Here is an 18,897-nt window from a genome sequence, read left to right as displayed (position 1 = left end):
ACGTTGCTGAAATATTGGAGATATATTATTATTATTATTATTATTATTATTATTATTAGACACCTCCAGGGAGTCCAAAGACTCATCGAGGGAGAGTGTGCCAACAGCATCGAACGATTGATCCCCTTCCAACTACTAACAGCGAACTTGCTTAACTTTTTTTGTGAGCCATTTGTAGCAGAGGCTCTACCAATCGAATATTAAAGTTTAATTTTAATTTATATTCTAGTGTATGCTGTGAATTCCTTAAGTCAATTAATAATCATGTATAACCAGCGTATAAGCCTTTCTACAAGAATTACATTTCTCTATGAAAATGCTAGCTCTTGATTCAGATCTTGACTCAATTTGTTTCTTATCTCTGTGTTTTTTAATTTTCCTAAATGAAACCTTTTTTGTTGATGTTTCTTAAGTATAGCTTTCAGTCTAAGTTTTAACTCTGCCACTAGGTTATGATCAGAAGCAATATCTGCACCAAGATAGGTTTTTGTACTCTTTATAGAACTTTGAAATCGTTGATTAATTAGCAAGTAATCATTTGGTTTCTGACTATATTCCCATTATTATCCTGTGGTGATCGCCAAGTATACAGCCTTCGGGATGGTAGCTTAAACCATGTGTTTGTGATTATTAGCTCCTCTTCCTGGTAGAATTGAATAAGACAGTCGCCTCTCTCATTTCTTGTTCCCAGTCCATGTTCACCAACTACATCTCCACTTCTACCTTTCCCAACTTTAGCATTGCCAGTTGTTGCATTTAGCATTGAAATCACCCACAGCGATGTTAATATCGTGCTTTTTGGTGTGTTACATTAGTTCTTTTAATTGATCATAAAATTCTTCAATCTCGGTATCACTCTTGTCAGCAGTAGGGGCATAGACCTGTATAAGATTAACATCTAGTGGTTGACCTCTCGATTTTAATAACATCATCCTGAGTAGGAGATGAAGCTCAACAGTGACTTATTGACATCTTTGTTTAATATTATTCCAACTCCGTTTTGATAGTTGTTTTCACTACTTCCAGAGTGATACATTGTCATGTCATTAACTTGAGTTTTGCCTGATCCTGGCCACCTAACTTTACTCATTCCTAAAATCCCAATTTCAAGTCTTTTCATTTCTTGGATAGCATTTCTTATCTTACCTGCTTCATACAAGGTTCTGACATTCCAGGTTCCTAGTTTTAATGAACACACCATTTTCAGTCCGGAGATTCTTCGCACCCCTATCCCATTTGAGGAACACTGGGAACTCGGGGCCATTTGTGTAGATTTGCTCACCATGGTGGTTAGTCTGGAGAGAGAGTAGAGTAGTAGTTTCTCCATTTGCTTTCTGCCCTGCAGTATTACAGACATACACAATAAACTGCATTGCCATCTGCAATTTTCTAATCACAAGCTTTACCATCATCATGAGACTTCAATCTTGTGTCAGTACACTGACAAAGCTGCTTCCCTTTGTCAGAGGATTGAATCCTTTAATTTTCCTTGTAACCCTAGGTAGGGAGCCCTAACCAGGTACTGATAGCCGGAGCCAGCTGAGCCTGGGTTGTTATAGAGGTCTGTTTCTCTGAAGATTCTTTCGCAAATTTCATCATTGGGATACGAATCCTCTTCCGCTGATTTGTCCGTTGTTCTTCACAGAGGTCTGTTAGCATCCTTGTAGGAAGTGTACCCTACGAAAGGTCCCAGGGAGCACAACGTGGATGTGAATATGTATATGTGAATGCACAAACTAATTGAATTTCAGGTGCGATATAAGCAGCACTGAGACATTTTAGAAAAAAACACAAGTACCAAACTGGCAATCATTATTCCGCTACTTTCTATTGGACATGTTAAGAAAAGAGCAGAAGCAGCAGCAAGAAGCTACCTAACATCTCTTTCCCATCCAATTGAAAACATATCAAACTTGCTTCTCTTCTTCCTCGTTTATACCTGGAACAGCCTTTCATGTGAAGTGTTTCCTCAACTGCAACTTCCAAATTCTCAAGAAAAATGTTAATAGATTTCTTTTTTCTCAACCCTCACCTGCATTCTATAGAAATGATGTACTATAAAAAAAATAATAATAATAAAAAACTGACTATTTTGATAAAGACATATCAGAAACAAGAAATCAAGGATATCATAAAAACATGCAGAAAGACTGTAATTATCAGGTGTTATTGCTTGGATAAAGACAAGTGATTCGAATCTATTCAAGACTACAAATGAATTTAAGGAGGTGGTGTATGCAGCGTTGTAGTATTTGGAATGACACACCTGCAATGACTTCACTTTTAATTTCATAGAGGTATTCTAATGATAAATAATCAAATGAATATAATTTTATTTGAAATATAAACGTAGCATTATACGGTGTAGGAATTCTTTTACCTTTCTTATTGACAGCTGATTTGTCCTTAGGCTTCATTGTTTATTCTTTATGACTAAAAAATAAAAATATATAATACATATAATGTCAAAAAAACTTACAGGCCCATGCACTGAGCAAGTATAACATTAACTTACATATCATGCTTAACTTATTTGTGAGGGTCATTCACCTGAGATGACATAATCTGTTCAGAGGTAATTTAGGCAAAGGATGAGTTTTATCACCAGGGGGAGTTAGACCACTAAAAGTGTTTAGAAAGTATACTGTGGTTGGTATCTATCTAGGGTGGGCTTCTTGATTACCTAATGCTCAACCTGCCAGCCTACCCACTGTCACTGATCTCTAGTTCTGTTAGTTTCTACCACCACTGATTTTAATTATTGCAGAAACACTACAGACATAAGACTCATCACAGAAGGTTCAAGGTCCACTGTTCTTATTCCTTCCCCTTGTGCAGTACTTTGAAACTTCGCTCTAATGTTATTTCTTGTGATTTCCTCTCAGTAGCTTACATGTCAAAATCATATCACCCTTCATCTTCTAGCTACTAAACTCTGCATAAAACAACGTTTTAAATTATTTAGTGTGGCTTTTTTCCTTATAATAGTGATTCATTTTTTTTAGGTTGAATACAAGTATTCTTCAGTGGTGTTTGTTAGTCTCATTTTGTTGTATGGTGTTCCTTTTTCTAGTTTTACTGTTAGTGTTACACATTCTGCAAATGGCTTCCATAAGGAAGTGAACATTAATGGAATGGAAAGCTTCAGCTGGAAGATTGAGTTTTGCTCTGGATTTTTCTTAGTGGGTATGCTGCAAAAATTGTTTTATGTATATATCAAAACATGCAAACAGTTGGTGGACTTATGGTGAATAAAAAGAAGGAAAATATTAATGTGTGCGAGAAATTGTGTTGATAGGATAGAGCAGTGGTTCCCAACCTTTTTCCACTTGTGTACCCCTTTTAAACCCATTTCTATAAATTCTACCCCTTGTTTTTAAAATAGCTGTTTATAAATACTGACAGTTATTGTTCCATATTCTGTGCAGTTAGCCTGGCAGCTGTGAGCTTCGCAACCATATGCCTGGGGAAGGAGTGTCCTAGGTTCGATTCCCATCGAAGACGTGAAGAGCTTAAAGATCTTCCTCAGCAATAGCCAAGTTTGTCGGTCTTGGGCATGGACAGCAGGGTTTTTTTCCCTTAGTTTATTCTGGGGTTTTTCCTCCCATAAAGCAAGCAAACTGGCCCTGTGAACACATGCTTCGACAGACATGGGATACCACCAGGAATAAAGAGCAACCAACCTATTCCATGGGATTATTGGTTACGGAAGCTTATACAGTAAAATGTGTAGGCCTGTGCAAAAGAGTAACATATGATGACGACGATAATTGTTTCATAACTACGTTTCATTTACGCCAGCCTGGCTGGCCAAGTGGTTAATATCTGCTCTCCAGTCAAAAGGCTGCGGGGGTCGAATCCCGCCATGGGCATGGATGTTTGTGATTGTCTGTGACAATACTAGTGCTGGTGGGCAGCAGATGCAAGGGTGACCACATTTAGTACTTTCGTACTAGATCTAGTACTTTGAGGTGTGATAGATGAGAGTTTAACAAAATCATACCAACCTGGTGCGAACGTTAAGGATGCAAGAAAGTCAATTAGGATGCAAAAACAGAGAGTAAAAGAATTGATAGTAGTAGCAGGGATGAATGATTTGAAAGGAGACAAAATGGCTATGAGAGAGAATTTGAAGGAATTACTTGAGGTAGCAAAAGAGAAGAGTGAGAGAGTTAGGATGGTGAGTCTGTTGCTGTGGTATGACAGTGAAGAGGATAGAAGGAGGGCCAAAATTGCTAATGACTTTATTCACGGATTATGCAGGAGGAGTGGTGTGGAATTTGTGGAGTGAGTTTGATGGGTGAAAGGATTTATATAAGATGGATGGTTTACATTTAAATGGATTTGGTGTATGGAGACTTGAAAAGGCGTTGTTCAATGAAGTGGAAGTGGATGTGCAGAATCAGGGAAACTAGAGTTATTAAGGGGGGGGGGGGAGTAGATATGCAGACTTTAGGGAGACAGTTGAGTGTATGAATATGTGTAATATGCCCGAGCGAGTGCGAAGGACAACAAATCAGAATGGGATAGTTAGTATAACACATCAAAATAGGGATGGGACAAATGGGCTTCTGCAAATCATGTATAACTAATGCCAGAGGTATTAGGAACACGAAGGAAGAATTTTTGGCCTTGGTTGGCACTTCCAGGCCACAGGTTATTGGCATTAGTGAAACATGGCTGACAGAAGATGTGAAAAATAAACTTTCAACATCTATACTCCAGGAGATTGATGAGGCCAGGGATTTGGGAGTGTTGTTGGATAGGGAGTTGAAGTTTAGGGTGCACATCACAAAAGTTGCTAAATCAGCTCATCATATCACTTGGTTGCTGAAAAATACTTTAACAAGCAGAGACAAACAGGTTATTGTTCCTCTGTATCGAGTCTTGATAAGACTCCATCTAGACTACTGGGCCCAGATTTGGGTACCAGGGTTTCTTCTTGATGGGGAGGAGGTGGAGAGGATCCAGAGACGAGTGACCAAGATGATAGCAGGTTTATGGAATGAACTTTATGAGAACAGGTTGAAGATTTGTGGGTTGCAGAAATTGGTTGATAGGCAGAAAAGGGGTGATATGATTGAGACATTCAAATTACTGAAGGGTTTCTATAAGATTAATTCAGAAGATGTTTTTGAGAATAGGACTGGTGGTGGGAGGGCTAGGGGCCCATACATGGAAGCTGGGCAAGAGTGTGGTTAGCAAGGGTATTACAGCTAGGTTTTTTACTTGGAGAGTGGTGAATAAGTGGAATAAGCTGTCAGTCTGTTGTGGGTGCCATGAATGTGAATGAGTTCAAGGCGAGGTATGATAGATACTGTGTGAATGTCGAATAGTTGTTCTTGACATGATATTAGGGCCTCCCTCGATGAGTCTAAGGACTCCTTCGAGTTGCCCATAATAATAATAATAACTAACGTTTTGCATTTTGTTTACTTTACTTGTTTTTCTGCCATTACTGATTATTTTTTTGTGTACCCCTGAACGGCCCAGCACGTACCTCCGAGGGTATGCATACCACCAGTTGGGAACCAATGGAATAGAGTATTTTGTTTCAAAACAGGGAATAATCAGAAATGGTTTACATCGAAAGTGCTATTAATGCTCAAAAGGAAATGGAGTGGAAGAGCTCAGGGAGGGGCAAGAGTTAATGAAGGTGAAGAGTGAAATGAGCATCTGGAGATTGAGATTTAATATCTAAAAAAGAGAATGCCAATGTGCATAACAAGGAGGAAGTTATGAAGCCAGACATGAAGAAAGTGTTAAAGGATAATTATTATTATTATTATAATTATTATTAAGAGAGACCTCCAGAGAGAGTCAGGAACTCACTGAGGGACACCAGTGCCATACCTGTTCTTCAATTCATTTGCACTAATTGCACACAACATTCAAAGGCAATCCCTTTCAATCAAATGCACCACTCTATGAGAGAAAAATCTAGCTCTCAACCCCTTCTTAGCATCATTCATTCTTAGCTTCCAATACTCTCTTGTCCTTTCCCACCCTCCATAAAATGAAAAATTCCATCGCTTGAAATCCTGTATGATCCTTTCAGAAGTTTGTATGTCTCAATCATATCATCACTGTTTCTCCTGTTTGCTAGTGTCTGCAGTCTACAAATTCTCAATCTGTCTTCATAATCAGTATTCCACAATTCTGATATCATTTTTGACATCCTCTTTTGTATTCTCTCCACTGTATCAGAATCACCACAGAAACCAGAAGACCAAACTGGACACAATAATCCAAGTGAGGTCTTATCGTGGCCTTAAAGAGGCAAAATGACTTCCTTATCTTTACATATCAGGGTTCATTTCAGCATTGCAATTATTCTCTGAGTTGTATTTACAATTTTTGCTATATAACCCTTGAACTTCAACTTTCAATCTATTAAAACTGCAAGATCCCTAGTCTGATCAGTTTCTTTTACCATAATCCCACCATATAGTATGATATTCAATATCCAATTACACCAAAGTGCACCAAAAGCAGCTTACATTTATTAATATTGAACTGATAACTATTTTCATATGCCCACAATTCCAGTCTATTCAAATCATTCTTCAGGTACTGCATATCAGCAGCACTCCTGATTACCTTACCTATCCTTGAATCATTGGCAAATAGCTGTATGTCGCATGTCAGATTCTTCCCAATGTCATTAATGTACAGCTTGAATAACAGTGGACCAAGGACTGATCCTTGTGGCGCACCACTAGTTACCTGAAATTTTGCAAGCTCACATCCCCTGTACACCACTTTTTAATATCTCTCAGTCAGTAATCCTCTTATCCATGCTGTATTCTGTCAAAATCCGAAAGTATCATAGTGTATTCATTCCTCTTGTCTAACTCAGTGGTAACATTATTATAGAATGTGAGTGAGTTGCTGAAACATGATCCTCCTTTAGTAAACCCATGCTGTTTGTTGCAAAGTAGAGATAATCTGTCAATCCATTTCTGAATGCGAGCTCTAACTTTTCCAAAATCTTCACCACCATCACTCCTGAGATACTGATTGGTCAAAAGTTGGATATATTGGTTTTTGCATCACTCTTGTGCAATGGGTTACCACACATTCTTTCCACTCCTGTGGAATCTTTCCTGTTCTAGACTCAAATTATATAGCCAGGTCAAAGGAATACTCTTTTAGCATCTGTGCTGATATCCCATCAGTTCCTATTGCAGAATTCTTACTGAGTTTGTGGAACAGCTCTAGTACTTCCTCCTCATAGAGTGAAGAGGTAGTGGTGAGTTCAATGTTTGCATATATCAGGTTTATAGTTTTTAGTAAAATGGCTATTCATTTGTTGTACAATCACTGATGCATCAGTCACTTGCATAACATCTGCATACAATAGAATTATTCTTTCAAATTCATTCTTTCTTTTACTTGGGTTGTCTTTAACTTGTCGAGCCAGTTTCTTTTCATATTCAGACTTAGCTTTCCGTACAACACTTGTGACTTTTGGCCTGCTACTTATAAGTATCATAACTGACCATCCTTATGTACACAGCATAAGCATTCACAGCATTCTTTCTATATCATCTTTTTCTTACAAATCTCTTGCTTAATTAGATTACACACCCATTTCACTCCTCCTCTATTTATTCTTTGAACTCTAGGGACACATTCTGATATCACATCATTTAGTGTATTTTTAAACTCTTTCCATGCACTGTCGATATCCTTCCCATCCAACAACTAATACCAGCATACTCCTCAGGTGGTCATATTTCCTGCTTTGTAGTAGTTCAGCATGTAACCTTTTGTAACCTTGCAGAATGAGTGAAGACCCGAAGATAAAGACATTCATGTTTGGTATTATGGATGGTGTAAACAGAAGAGGTAGACCATACAGAGAATGGATAGATGACATAAAGGACTGACATGGAATGGATGTACAGAAACTGCAACACTGTGCACTGGACAAAGAAAGGTGGAAGAAGATAGTGAAGGAGGTATCAGACACCAACAAGCAGTGAGCCCATGGTTTGTGATGATGATGATGTAACCTTTTCTGAAAGGAACATGCATAAATTTAGCCACTTCCCAAGTGAGTACTGCATGATCACTGTCATCAACTGGAAGCAGAATAGTAACATTTTAATTGAAACCTCCCTAACTAAAATCAGATATAACACACTCTTTGACCACAAGTTCCTTCTGTCACATGCTGCTTGAGGGAGGCATTTCACAAGAGCTCAATAAATTCAGTTTCATTCTTCTCATGCGATTTCACAGCTACCCAATCAATATTCACATAATTAAAGTTCCTCATTATGATTACTCTTTTCACATCCATCATATTTATTTGGTGATGAGTTTTTTTGTCATTAGCAACCAATCCATCAGGTCTGTAACAACATTCCCACTATGTATTTAATCTTGTTTGACTCCATCTTGCACCACATGGCTTCAAACTCACTGCTACATGAAAAACTGTTATTAGTACTGCAGTCATAGGTCTCAACTCTAATAATCATATACATTATTGTGGGAATTCAGTAATTAGGGGTGGTGTGAATAAAAAGGTGCATAAAACTTGTTTCCCGTGTGGAACATTGAAACAAATAACTGATGCTTTGCATGGAAGGAAGGAGTGGAGATCAGAATTAATGGTAGTTCTGAGCACAAATGACTTGGATGGTGAAAAAAAAAGTAACATGGATAGGGATGTGGGGAAGTCATCATGGGAGATAAAGAAAAATATTATTGTTGGGAACAGTAGCTAGTATGCTATCCATATATGATATGAGATGAGAAGGAGAACAGCTATATGAATACCAAGATGGCTGAGTTGTGTGAGGTAAAGGATGCTCAGCTTGTGAATCTCTGGAGTGATTCTGAAGGGAAATTGAAATGGTTTAAGGCTGATGAATTGCATAACTGCATTTGAATGGGTTTGATGTTGGACAGATTAAAAAATTATTGTTTGTGGAGATAACACAGAATCAGGATGAATATATTAGTTAGTATAGCTAAGGATCAGAGAGAGGAAGGGGGGAGGGGGTAAGAAGCAGGTTGTGGAAGGAGAGGAGAGGAGGAAGGTGGATATAATGTTGAAAATGTAGTTAGGACAGCACAAAGTGATAGAATGTGTATAAAGGTGGAGATGAGAGGGATGTTGGAAGTATTTACACTTGGTTATACTATAAATTAAAGATACCAAGAAATTATATACTTGGTTAAATCCTTTATTTAAGTGTAAGCAAACAAAGTTTGTGTCTGAAGTATTTTCAGGACTAAGGCAACTTGTGGTATGACTTCACATCACTTGCCTTAGTATCCTATAATGCAAAGCACATCTCCTTGCAGACATGTATAATGCTATGCATTATGGAGTCACTACCCAGAACTATTTAAGTGCGGGGTTACCTCTCCAAAAACTTGTGCAATCAGCCAGATCACCCAACAATGAGCAACCTGAGTGATCATTAAATCAGCATTGGCTCCCCCACCACCAAGCAGAGCCATAATCTCAGCAGTGGCTCCACTCAGAGACAGGCAAGGCCCTACCCCCAAGCAGAGCCGCTAATATCTCAGGGAACAGACAGCCCCTTCTACGCAAAGCGCATCCGTGAAAGCCAGACCCAGAAACAGCGATAGCTGAGCCTCAGTTAAAACTTCATTGGCTACAGCCTTGCCACAACCACTTCCACACAAAAGCACTTCAGTGAAAGCCAGACCTAGAGGTGATACCAAGGTTGAAGTAATGAAAGTCATATTTTCTTATACAGTCGCCAAAAGTGTGACACCTTATTATTAAATTATTCTGGATTAGAGAAAGGCTGTTGGAAGTTGTTTCACTTGGTTATACTATAAATTAAAGATACCAAGAAATTATGTACTTGGTTTAATCCTTTATCCAAGTGTAAGCAAACAAAGTTTGCGCCTGAAGTATTTTTAGAACTGGGGTAACTCGTGGTAAAGGTGGTATGACTTCACATCACTTGCCTTGATATTCCATAATGCAAACCACATCTCCTTGCAGACATTATATGCAAGGAGATGTGCTTGCAGAAATTAACAGAATAGTATATCTAATATTATACTGCTATAGGCTAGGGAATGAAGAGAGTAGTACTCATTATGAAATATTTAGACAAATTAGTTCAGCATACTTTACCATAATATGCATTATGGGAAGGGAAATGGGAGTGACCAAATGAAAAAGAAAGAGAGAGAGAAAAGTGTAGTATCGAAGTTAGAGTAGGGAGTGATGATTTTCTCAGAAAAAGTGGGATGTTATGTTTGTTATGTTTGTATACTAATATAAGAAGTATTAGAAATAAGAGAGCTGAGATTGTTCCATTGATTGAGTCAATATCCAAAGAAAACTGGTGTAAGAGAAACTTTGTTGACTGAGGATGATGTATTGTTGGAAATAGAAATGGAAGGATATAGAATTTTCAAAAGGATAGGAAGGTGAAAAAACATAGATGGAGTACTGTTGATGATGGCAATGTGTCTATTTCGAGTGGAAGTTAAAAATAGTATACATGTGAAGATTTTGAATCTGTCTAGTGATAAGTTAAAATTAACAGAATAGTATATCTAATATTATACTGCTATAGGCTAGGGAATGAAGAGAATAGTACTCATTATGAAATATTTAGACAAATTAGTTCAGCAAGTAAAAAGTGGGACCCTAGTATGGGAACAAGGAGAGTGAACTACTGAAAAAGAGAGGCAAAAGGCTTCACTTCGGTGATGCAAAATAATTCAAATCAAGTGGATATTGAAGTGATCAGAGCTTACTCCACCTAAAGGTGGAGTAAGCTCTGATCACTATTCTTAGTATTTCCCATAATGTAAAATGCATCTCCTAGCGGACATGTATGATGTCCGCTAGGAGATGTATGATGTCCATTAGGGGGGGATGTCACTAACCAGACTGGTTTTGACCTTTATTGAGGTTTCGTCAGTGGGAGTCAGACCCAGATGTAAATGTAAATACTCAGGTTGAAGTGATGCAGAACTTATACTTTACCATACGAGTTGCTAAAAAAAGGTGTCACATCACAAAAGGTACCAAGAATTACTAAAAAAAAGAGCCAAAAGGCTTCACTTTTTCTGTGAATTTGTGTGAATTTGTTGAATTTCTGAAGCAGCATGTGATAGAGGCAACTCAAGGTCATAAGGTGTAAGATTTGGTGATATCCTCACAGGATGTGGTTGTTAATGAGGTAACATTGCCTCTGGTTGGTGTTAGTGATCATGAGGTACTGATTGGAAACAGGAAAAGGTTACTGTTAAAAAGGGGATAAATGTAGAATTATAAGGTGGGTAATTATAAGAAGCTCAGTACTCATCTAGTATCTATACACTGGGTTTTCAGATGTGCAGAAAAGATGTTGACAGTGCAAGGGTAATGAGAAGGCAGTATCATGCAGTGCATAACTGGTTACCAAGAGTTAAACAAATAGAGAAGGAGCAAAATGGATGAACAGTGAAATCAAACAAACAGTATTGTAAAAGAAATTATGGAGGAGGTACAAGACAGTCAGTAGTGATTAGATGCATGAGGAGGATAAAGTACAGGCTAGAAAGGTGACAAGAAAGATGCATGGTAAAGAAAGAAAAAGTGAAGTATGAGAGAAGACTGGCCAGTCAGACCAAAGTTAATTGAAGGGAATTCTTCTGCTATTATATGTGACAAGCAAGAGGAAGAATAATTATGGCAGGATGACACTGCTGGGTAGTTACGGTGGTAGAGTGACCACTACAAAGTAGTGGAATTATATAATAAGCATTTTATCAATGCATATCATACTGGTGTGAATGAAGCTGTGTAACACATGGAAGGGAGGCAAATATTAGGAGAATTAGAAGTGAAAGAATCAGAGGTGTATCAGATGTTAATCGGGTTATATCTTAATAAGGCTGTGGGAATGAATGACATATTATTATTATTATTATGTGACACCTCCAGGGAGTCCGAGGACTCATCATGGGAGGGCACACTACTCTGCTAAATACATCTCATCCTCTCCACTACTACTTAATTCTCCAACTATAACACTACTACCATCAACGCCATCTATAGTTCATCATCACCAACAACAGTATTTTTTGCTGTAAATTGCATGTGTTCTGGAGGCTGATTTGTCTGTATGCGGAATGAAAAACCTGACTTTCTGGGAGAAAAACCTTGCTTCCACTGTATGAGACCAGCTAACTCACCTTCAACTGAAAAAGCCCATATAAGGATTCCCCTCATCATGACGAGAATCGAACCCAGGTCTTTTCCAATCAAAGGGTGCAATGTTCGACTATTCTTCCAATTCCGCTATGGCGGCTGTAATATCAATATGTATTTTTGAGGAATGTGCAAAATAGTTAGCAATACCCATGATTTGGGTATTTAATGAAGGTTCCTAAGGAGTAGAAAAAAAGCAAAATAGTACCACTCCACAAACATGGTTCTAGGACGAAGTTTCTAATTATAGACCAATCTGTATATCTACAGTAGTCAAGGTATTGGAGAAGTTGGTAAGGAACAGAATATAGGACTGAGTTGATGGAAACATTTATATATAAACATTTATATATAGTGATCTTCTTGAACTTTGCAAACACATTTGACAGATTACAGCAACTACCTCATGACAGATTTGTGTGTACAAGCTGCAGAGCTTAGGAATGGATAACAGACTGGCTAGATGAAATGAAGTTTCTCTCTCTCTCTCTCTCTCAGAATGATACCATCAAGTTGTGTATGATGGAGCAGTGTCTCAAAGAAAGGAAAGTAACCAAAATGTGCCATGGGATTCTTCTTGGGCATTACTCCCATCCCTGCTGCTTAACTTATTTGATATTTATATCTCATATAGACTGACTGGGGATCTTCAGTTCTTTGCTAATGATTCAAAGTTGGGGAGAATTACAAGGAGCAATAGTGATGTTAATTTTCCCTTCAGGAGGTGAAGGGAAAATTAACATCATGGAACTGTGCTTCAGGAAGTGGATAAAATTTGAGATCTGGGGTTGGCAGTGGACTAAAGTTTAGAGGCCACGTTGCAACTGTTGCAAAGGCTGCACATCACACCATTGCTATGATAAGGAGTATGTTGATATGTATGGATTAGGAAGTGATTGTGCCATTGTATAAAACACTGGTCAGACCATGCTTGAACTACTGTGCTTAGATTTAGTCACCTAGTTTTCACTGTGATGTGGAAACATTGGAGAGGGTCCAGGGACAAGTGCCTAAGGTGATGTGTAAGCGTACTGTTGGAATGTTAGTTATGGAGAAAGTTAAAGAAATGTAAATTAAAGAGTTTAGTGGATAGAAAGAAGAAATGATAAGATGGAGAAGTTAGTGAAGGGATTTTATCACAGGAGATTATAAAGTGTAGAAGGTGAAAGTGGAAGAACAAGAAGTCACCCCTGGAAATTGTGTAAAGGTGTGTAGTGAAGAATGGAGTCAACAGCAGATTTCTTACATGAAGAATTGTGAGTGAATGGAATAAATTGCCAGAATGGTTTGTGAATGTGGGAAGTGTTGATGATTTTAAAATTTGGTATGATAAATATGCTATCTGTTGAGTGAACCTCCCACAACAAATCCATTATCACATCACCCACATGAACTGTTACCTTTTCTTGAATTTATTCACATTGTCTGTATTCACCACCTCTAAAGGCAAGTATTTCAGTCACAAACTGCTCTAGGAAAGAAAAATCGAGTTCTTTCCACCACCCCCTTCCATCCCTTTCTTGACTGCATTCATTCTCAATTTATCATAGATGCCCTCCTGTCCTCTTGCTATCCTTCCTAAAATGAAAAATTAAATATACCGGTATCCTGTATGACCCTTTCAGGGTCATATAGTTTCATATGTCCTCAATCTTTTTTTTTTTTTTGTCTTGTTCGCATACTAGCAAATGGTCTGCACACATAGTTCAGGTGTGATCTGATCAGAGCCTTGCCTTATTCAATGGAACTAACACATCTTTATCGCTACTGGTCAGCATCTTTTTCAGTATTGCAGCAATCCTCAAAGTCATTTTTACCATCTTGGAATATATCACTAATGTTCAATTTTCTATCCACCATCATCCCAAGATCTCTATCCTCTTCACTTCCTTCTGGGTAATGCCTCCATAACACTGCTGGAAGCACAACAGGGCACTGCAGCTTTCAACTGAACATGATCTGAGTTCAATTTTCACCACAATGAGAGGAATCTTTATATCGGCTTTTTCAACTGAAGGTGAATAAAGTTGATTTTATAAGAAGGTAGCAGGGTGTTTTTATGTTGGAAACTCAGGTTTTCATTTCACATACAGGCAAAGTGATAAAACATAATCAATAAAGAGATAAAATTACTATCCAATGGATGGTAGATGGTGCAATGTATAATCAGTTGATAGTGGCATAATGTGTAGATTATGAAACATGACAGTATGTAAATGGAAGATTAAGTAATGTAGATGGCTGATGGGGTGTGTAGTGTAGAGTGTCCTCCCATGAAGAATACTTGGACTCCTTGGAGGTATCACATAATAATGATAATAATTTAACAATGAAATATGAAATTTCCAACCATGGATTCCAAAGTTTAATCTTTATACTTAGCTCATTAAACTGGTATTTTCCTATCCATTTTTTCATGCCCACATTATCTATTTATCATTTTCTATTACCATCTCTTCTCTGCTTCAACAGTGTCAGTCAGAGAGGAATCTTTATATCGGCTTTTTTAACTGAAGGTGAATAAAGCTGATTTTATAAGAAGGTAGCAGGGTGTTTTTATGTTTGAAAAATTGAATATCTCCCTGCAATGCACTGACAGTAGATTTATCATAAAGGACAATGAGTTAGAAAACCCACTTGTAATCTTTCTTCTATCCGATACTGCTATCCCACACACCACTCTGACATCCATTAGACATTCTCAATTGCCACTCGAATTAGACTCATATCTAAATTTATTTGTTGCAACTACAATATCAACTTCTCCTTTTAGCAACTTGTCAAGTGATTTACAAAATCCAGAAAAATTCCAGCATATGCATTTTATCACTAACTGCTCTTGTTACTTTATTATAATGTGTGATTAGATTCCCAAATGAGTGTCTCCAACAAATACATGACATCCATAAATATTATCCACATCTGTCTAATTCTGTGTGCAAGCTCTTACTGATAACTTTTCCAAAAATGTAACAACCATAATAAGAAATACAAATTGATCTATAGCTTGATGTTTCCATTTTACACAGTGAACATCCCATAAAACAAATGGTAAAATTCTTTTCTCTTAAAACACATGATAAAATCTCATCCGACTTTGTTGTTAACAACTAGGGTGCTTACAATTCTAAAAAGTCAGTGCCAATCTGTCAATTCTCTCTCTCTCTCTCTCTCACACACACACACACACTAAACATTGCTGTGCAATTTGAAATATTGCAATGGCTACTTGATCAATCTAATAAGTTGATGAGGTCACAATCAGGACTCCTAATGGCCAGATAACCTTGTTATCTGGCCATTAGGATCCTACCACCCTTGTTAACTACACTCTTATGCAGTCTCCAGGGATGGCTCTCTCATTCTTTCCCTTCCTGCACTGGTCTTAAAAAAAGTTATCAGTATGAATCCTACAAAACCCTTTTAATAATTTATTTGCCTCTATCATATCTCTATTCTCCTACATCCATCAACTAGTTTTTGAAGCACACAGACCTTCAATCTATCCTCGTAGGAAACATCCCACAGGCCTGCAACAATTTTCGTAACCCGCCTCTAAATCCTCTCCACCATTTCCTCATCACCAAAAAATCCAGGTGACCAGATCTGTGCACAATAGTCCAAATGAGGTGTTATTAATGCCTTAAGTGGGACAATCACTTCCTTATCCCTGCTTGTCAGAGTGTTCTTCAATAACCATGAAATTTGATGTGAAGTTTTGGCAACCCTTGCAATATGCCCTCGAAACTTCTCTGTTTAGAATATTTACCAAGTTCTTAGCCTCATCAACTTCTTGCAGTTCAGTTCCATTAATATAGTAAACAGCATGTGATCTCATCGTTCCGAAGTGCATCACCTTACACTTGGCCATGTTAAACTGGCAGTCATTTAGTTTAGCCCAAACCATCAGCCTATTTAAGTCATCCTGCAAGATATACACATCATCTGAATTGACTCACTCTTCCAAGTTTTGCATCATCAGCAAACAAGCGGATGTTTCCTTTCAAAGTATTCCCAATATCACTGATGTACAAATTAAATAATAGAGGACCAAGCACTGAGCCCTGAGGCACACCACTAGTCACCCGCCTTCTATTGGACTCCTAAGCCACTCTTTGATATCTATCCACTAGCCACCCTCTAATCCAAATCACTAGCTTTGGATCCATACCCATTTGCTCCAATTCATGCAACAGAGTCCCATGCAGAATCTTATCAAATGCCTTTGCAAAGTTCAGCAGGATCACTGAATAAGGATTTCCTTTATCCAACTCCATTATTACTTGATTATAGAAAGTGAGAAATTGCTAAGGCAAGATCTACCCTTCACAAAACCATGTTGATACTTTATAAGAAAACATGGTTTTCTTATAAAGTATCATACTGCTGTCCACCCAGTCTTGAATTCTAATTTTTATCAATTTCTCCAAAACCTTAACCACCACTCCCGTTGTACTGATTGGTCTATAATTTGCTACCTCAGTCCTGGAGCCCTCCCCCCCCACTTATACAATGGAATAATTTTCCTCTCTTTCCACTCAATTGGTACTTTACTAGAACTGAGGCTTAAATTAAACAGCCAAGTTTGAGGAGGTGCTAATTCTCTTGTACATTCCCTTAACACATGGGCCGATATGCCATCTAACCCAATGGCAGTGTTAGCATTAAGGTTCTATAATATACTAAACACCTCAAATTCTTCTATCACTAGGCTCTCTCATCAGTCAATGATACATTCAACATTGCAATATCACAACCAAGATGGTACACTTTTGCAAAATGATTACTAAGCAACTGAATTATTTGATTAGCTTCTGTAATTTCCTTACCATCAACACTTTTCCTTGCCATATAGTGAAAGAACTCCTTAGGATTTTTTTTTTACTTATCAGCTAGCTTCCTCTCATAATTAGCTGTGGCCTTCCTTATCATGCAAGTTACTCTTCTTGCCTGTACCTTGGAATGCTTATCATCTTTATTTTTATACTTCCACCACAACGTTTTCTTTATCTGCAACTCTTGCTTAATAATATTATTCATCCATCTTACTCCTACCTGATTCCTCCTCCTGACTCTGGGAATCCAGTCAGATACAGCTTTCATTAAATACTCTTTGAAAGTAGCACACTCAGGATTTAATCTTGGGGGAGGGGGTTGAGTAGACGATTTGAAAATACGCACTTCGCATCGCATATGACCTATTACTGAGCATCTGCAATGATCGCCAATTCATTAGTATGAAACAAATGACATGACAAAACATAAATAAAAAAAATAAATTTTAATTAGGAAAATATTTTTGGAAATTTTCTAGTGTTTTTTTTTTTTTCCTTTTTCTTTGTGGGGAAAGGGTCCCTTGGCCCCCCCTCTGGGTGCACCACTGCTCATTGATAATCTCCTATGCACCATCAACATCTCTCCCCTGTCCGCACAGTTAGCCTAGTGGCTATACGCTTCGCAACCATACGCCTGGGGAAAGTGTGTCCTAGATTCGATTCCCGTCAACGGCGTGAGGAGCTTAACACGTTCATTGCCAATCATGCGATATCGCGCGATGCGAGTTCTCACCAAACGGCCGACCACGCGTTATCGCGTGGACGTTGCTAACTAAATAAAAAAATAAAAAAAATTTGGCCACCACACGAAATTCCAATTTTCAGCTTGGCAATGAACGATATCGCGCGATGCGAGTTCTCACCAAACGACCGATCACGCGTTATCGCGTGGACGTCGCTAACTGAATAAAATAAAAATAAAAAAAAAATTGCCCACCACGCGAAATTCCAATTTTCAGCTTGGCAATGAAAGTGTTAAGGATCTTCTCCGCCATAGCCAAGTTAGCCGATCTTGAGCGTGGACTCTTTAACCTAACAATCTCTAACACCTCCCTCAAATCACCTGCCACACGATTTACGCTGTCTCCCAAATCATTCGTCCCCAACCATTAAAATCATTTCATCGATACTATCACCTCTCTTCACAGCTCTAGTCACACACTCTAACGAACCTCCGGTTTTTATTCTACGCATCATTGAATTTATTGTAATGTTAAACGCGCTAAATATTCAATTATTATTTAATCTAATTACTTCTTTAGAAAAACTGACTCAATGAAATGGGCGGTATAAAACGAGGTCAGCTTTCTTCTTAACGTCACAATTATTAAATGGCGATAAGGTGACACCCAGTAACAGTTATTTTCAAATGTTAAATACGAACTAAATTAAAAAGTTAAATTCGAGAATTGCATTACTATTATATCTAATATAGTATGAATATAGTATGAATAATTCTCAATTTTGTCAGTTTTGGTGGTCGAGAATAATAGTTTTCGGACTTCACTTAGCCATAAAATTCCGAAAATTGCTGAGACCACCATTCTAATAATTTTAATCAACTTAATAATTCGTTAATGTATAAAATTATTTTATTTTGCATAAGTTTATTTCATATCTGGTATTAGTTCGATGAATGGAACACATGCGGAGAATGTTATATACCTGGCTGCTTAAGTGAGACTTCCAGCGATGAGTGAGATTTCTGTTGAATTCAAGATTTATTAAAAGTACGAAGCATGTTATCGCAATCAAAATTTAATAATAATAACAATAGCTGCCAATGACGAATTTTTATTTGTGGAAGGGGGATATACGAAGTGCGTATCAGTATCTTTTTTTCGCAAATATAATGTA

General features: G+C 37.8%; 1 protein-coding gene across 3 annotated transcripts in view; it reads right to left on the bottom strand.

The window, feature by feature from the left end:
* The window catches only part of LOC150092751 (short transient receptor potential channel 4-like), a 443,103-nt gene extending 424,332 nt beyond the window's left edge, over positions 1 to 18,771 (bottom strand). For all 3 annotated transcript variants that reach the window (XM_090414697.1, XM_090414698.1, XM_090414699.1), the window contains exons 1-2: positions 18,706 to 18,771; positions 2,381 to 2,433 (exon numbers count right to left, since the gene is read on the bottom strand). In XM_090414697.1, coding sequence (XP_090270823.1) covers positions 2,381 to 2,417 — 37 coding nt within the window. In that variant the 5' untranslated portion in view covers positions 2,418 to 2,433; positions 18,706 to 18,771. The remainder of the gene's footprint in view (positions 1 to 2,380; positions 2,434 to 18,705) is intronic.
* Between the last annotated feature and the right edge of the window lie 126 nt (positions 18,772 to 18,897).

The sequence above is a fragment of the Typopeltis vanoorti genome, chromosome 25, assembly GCF_054136105.1.
Source record: "Typopeltis vanoorti isolate ZY-2024b chromosome 25, IOZ_Tvanoo_1.0, whole genome shotgun sequence".
NCBI lineage: Eukaryota > Metazoa > Arthropoda > Arachnida > Uropygi > Thelyphonidae > Typopeltis > Typopeltis vanoorti.
This window is presented reverse-complemented; position numbering and strand designations above follow the sequence as displayed.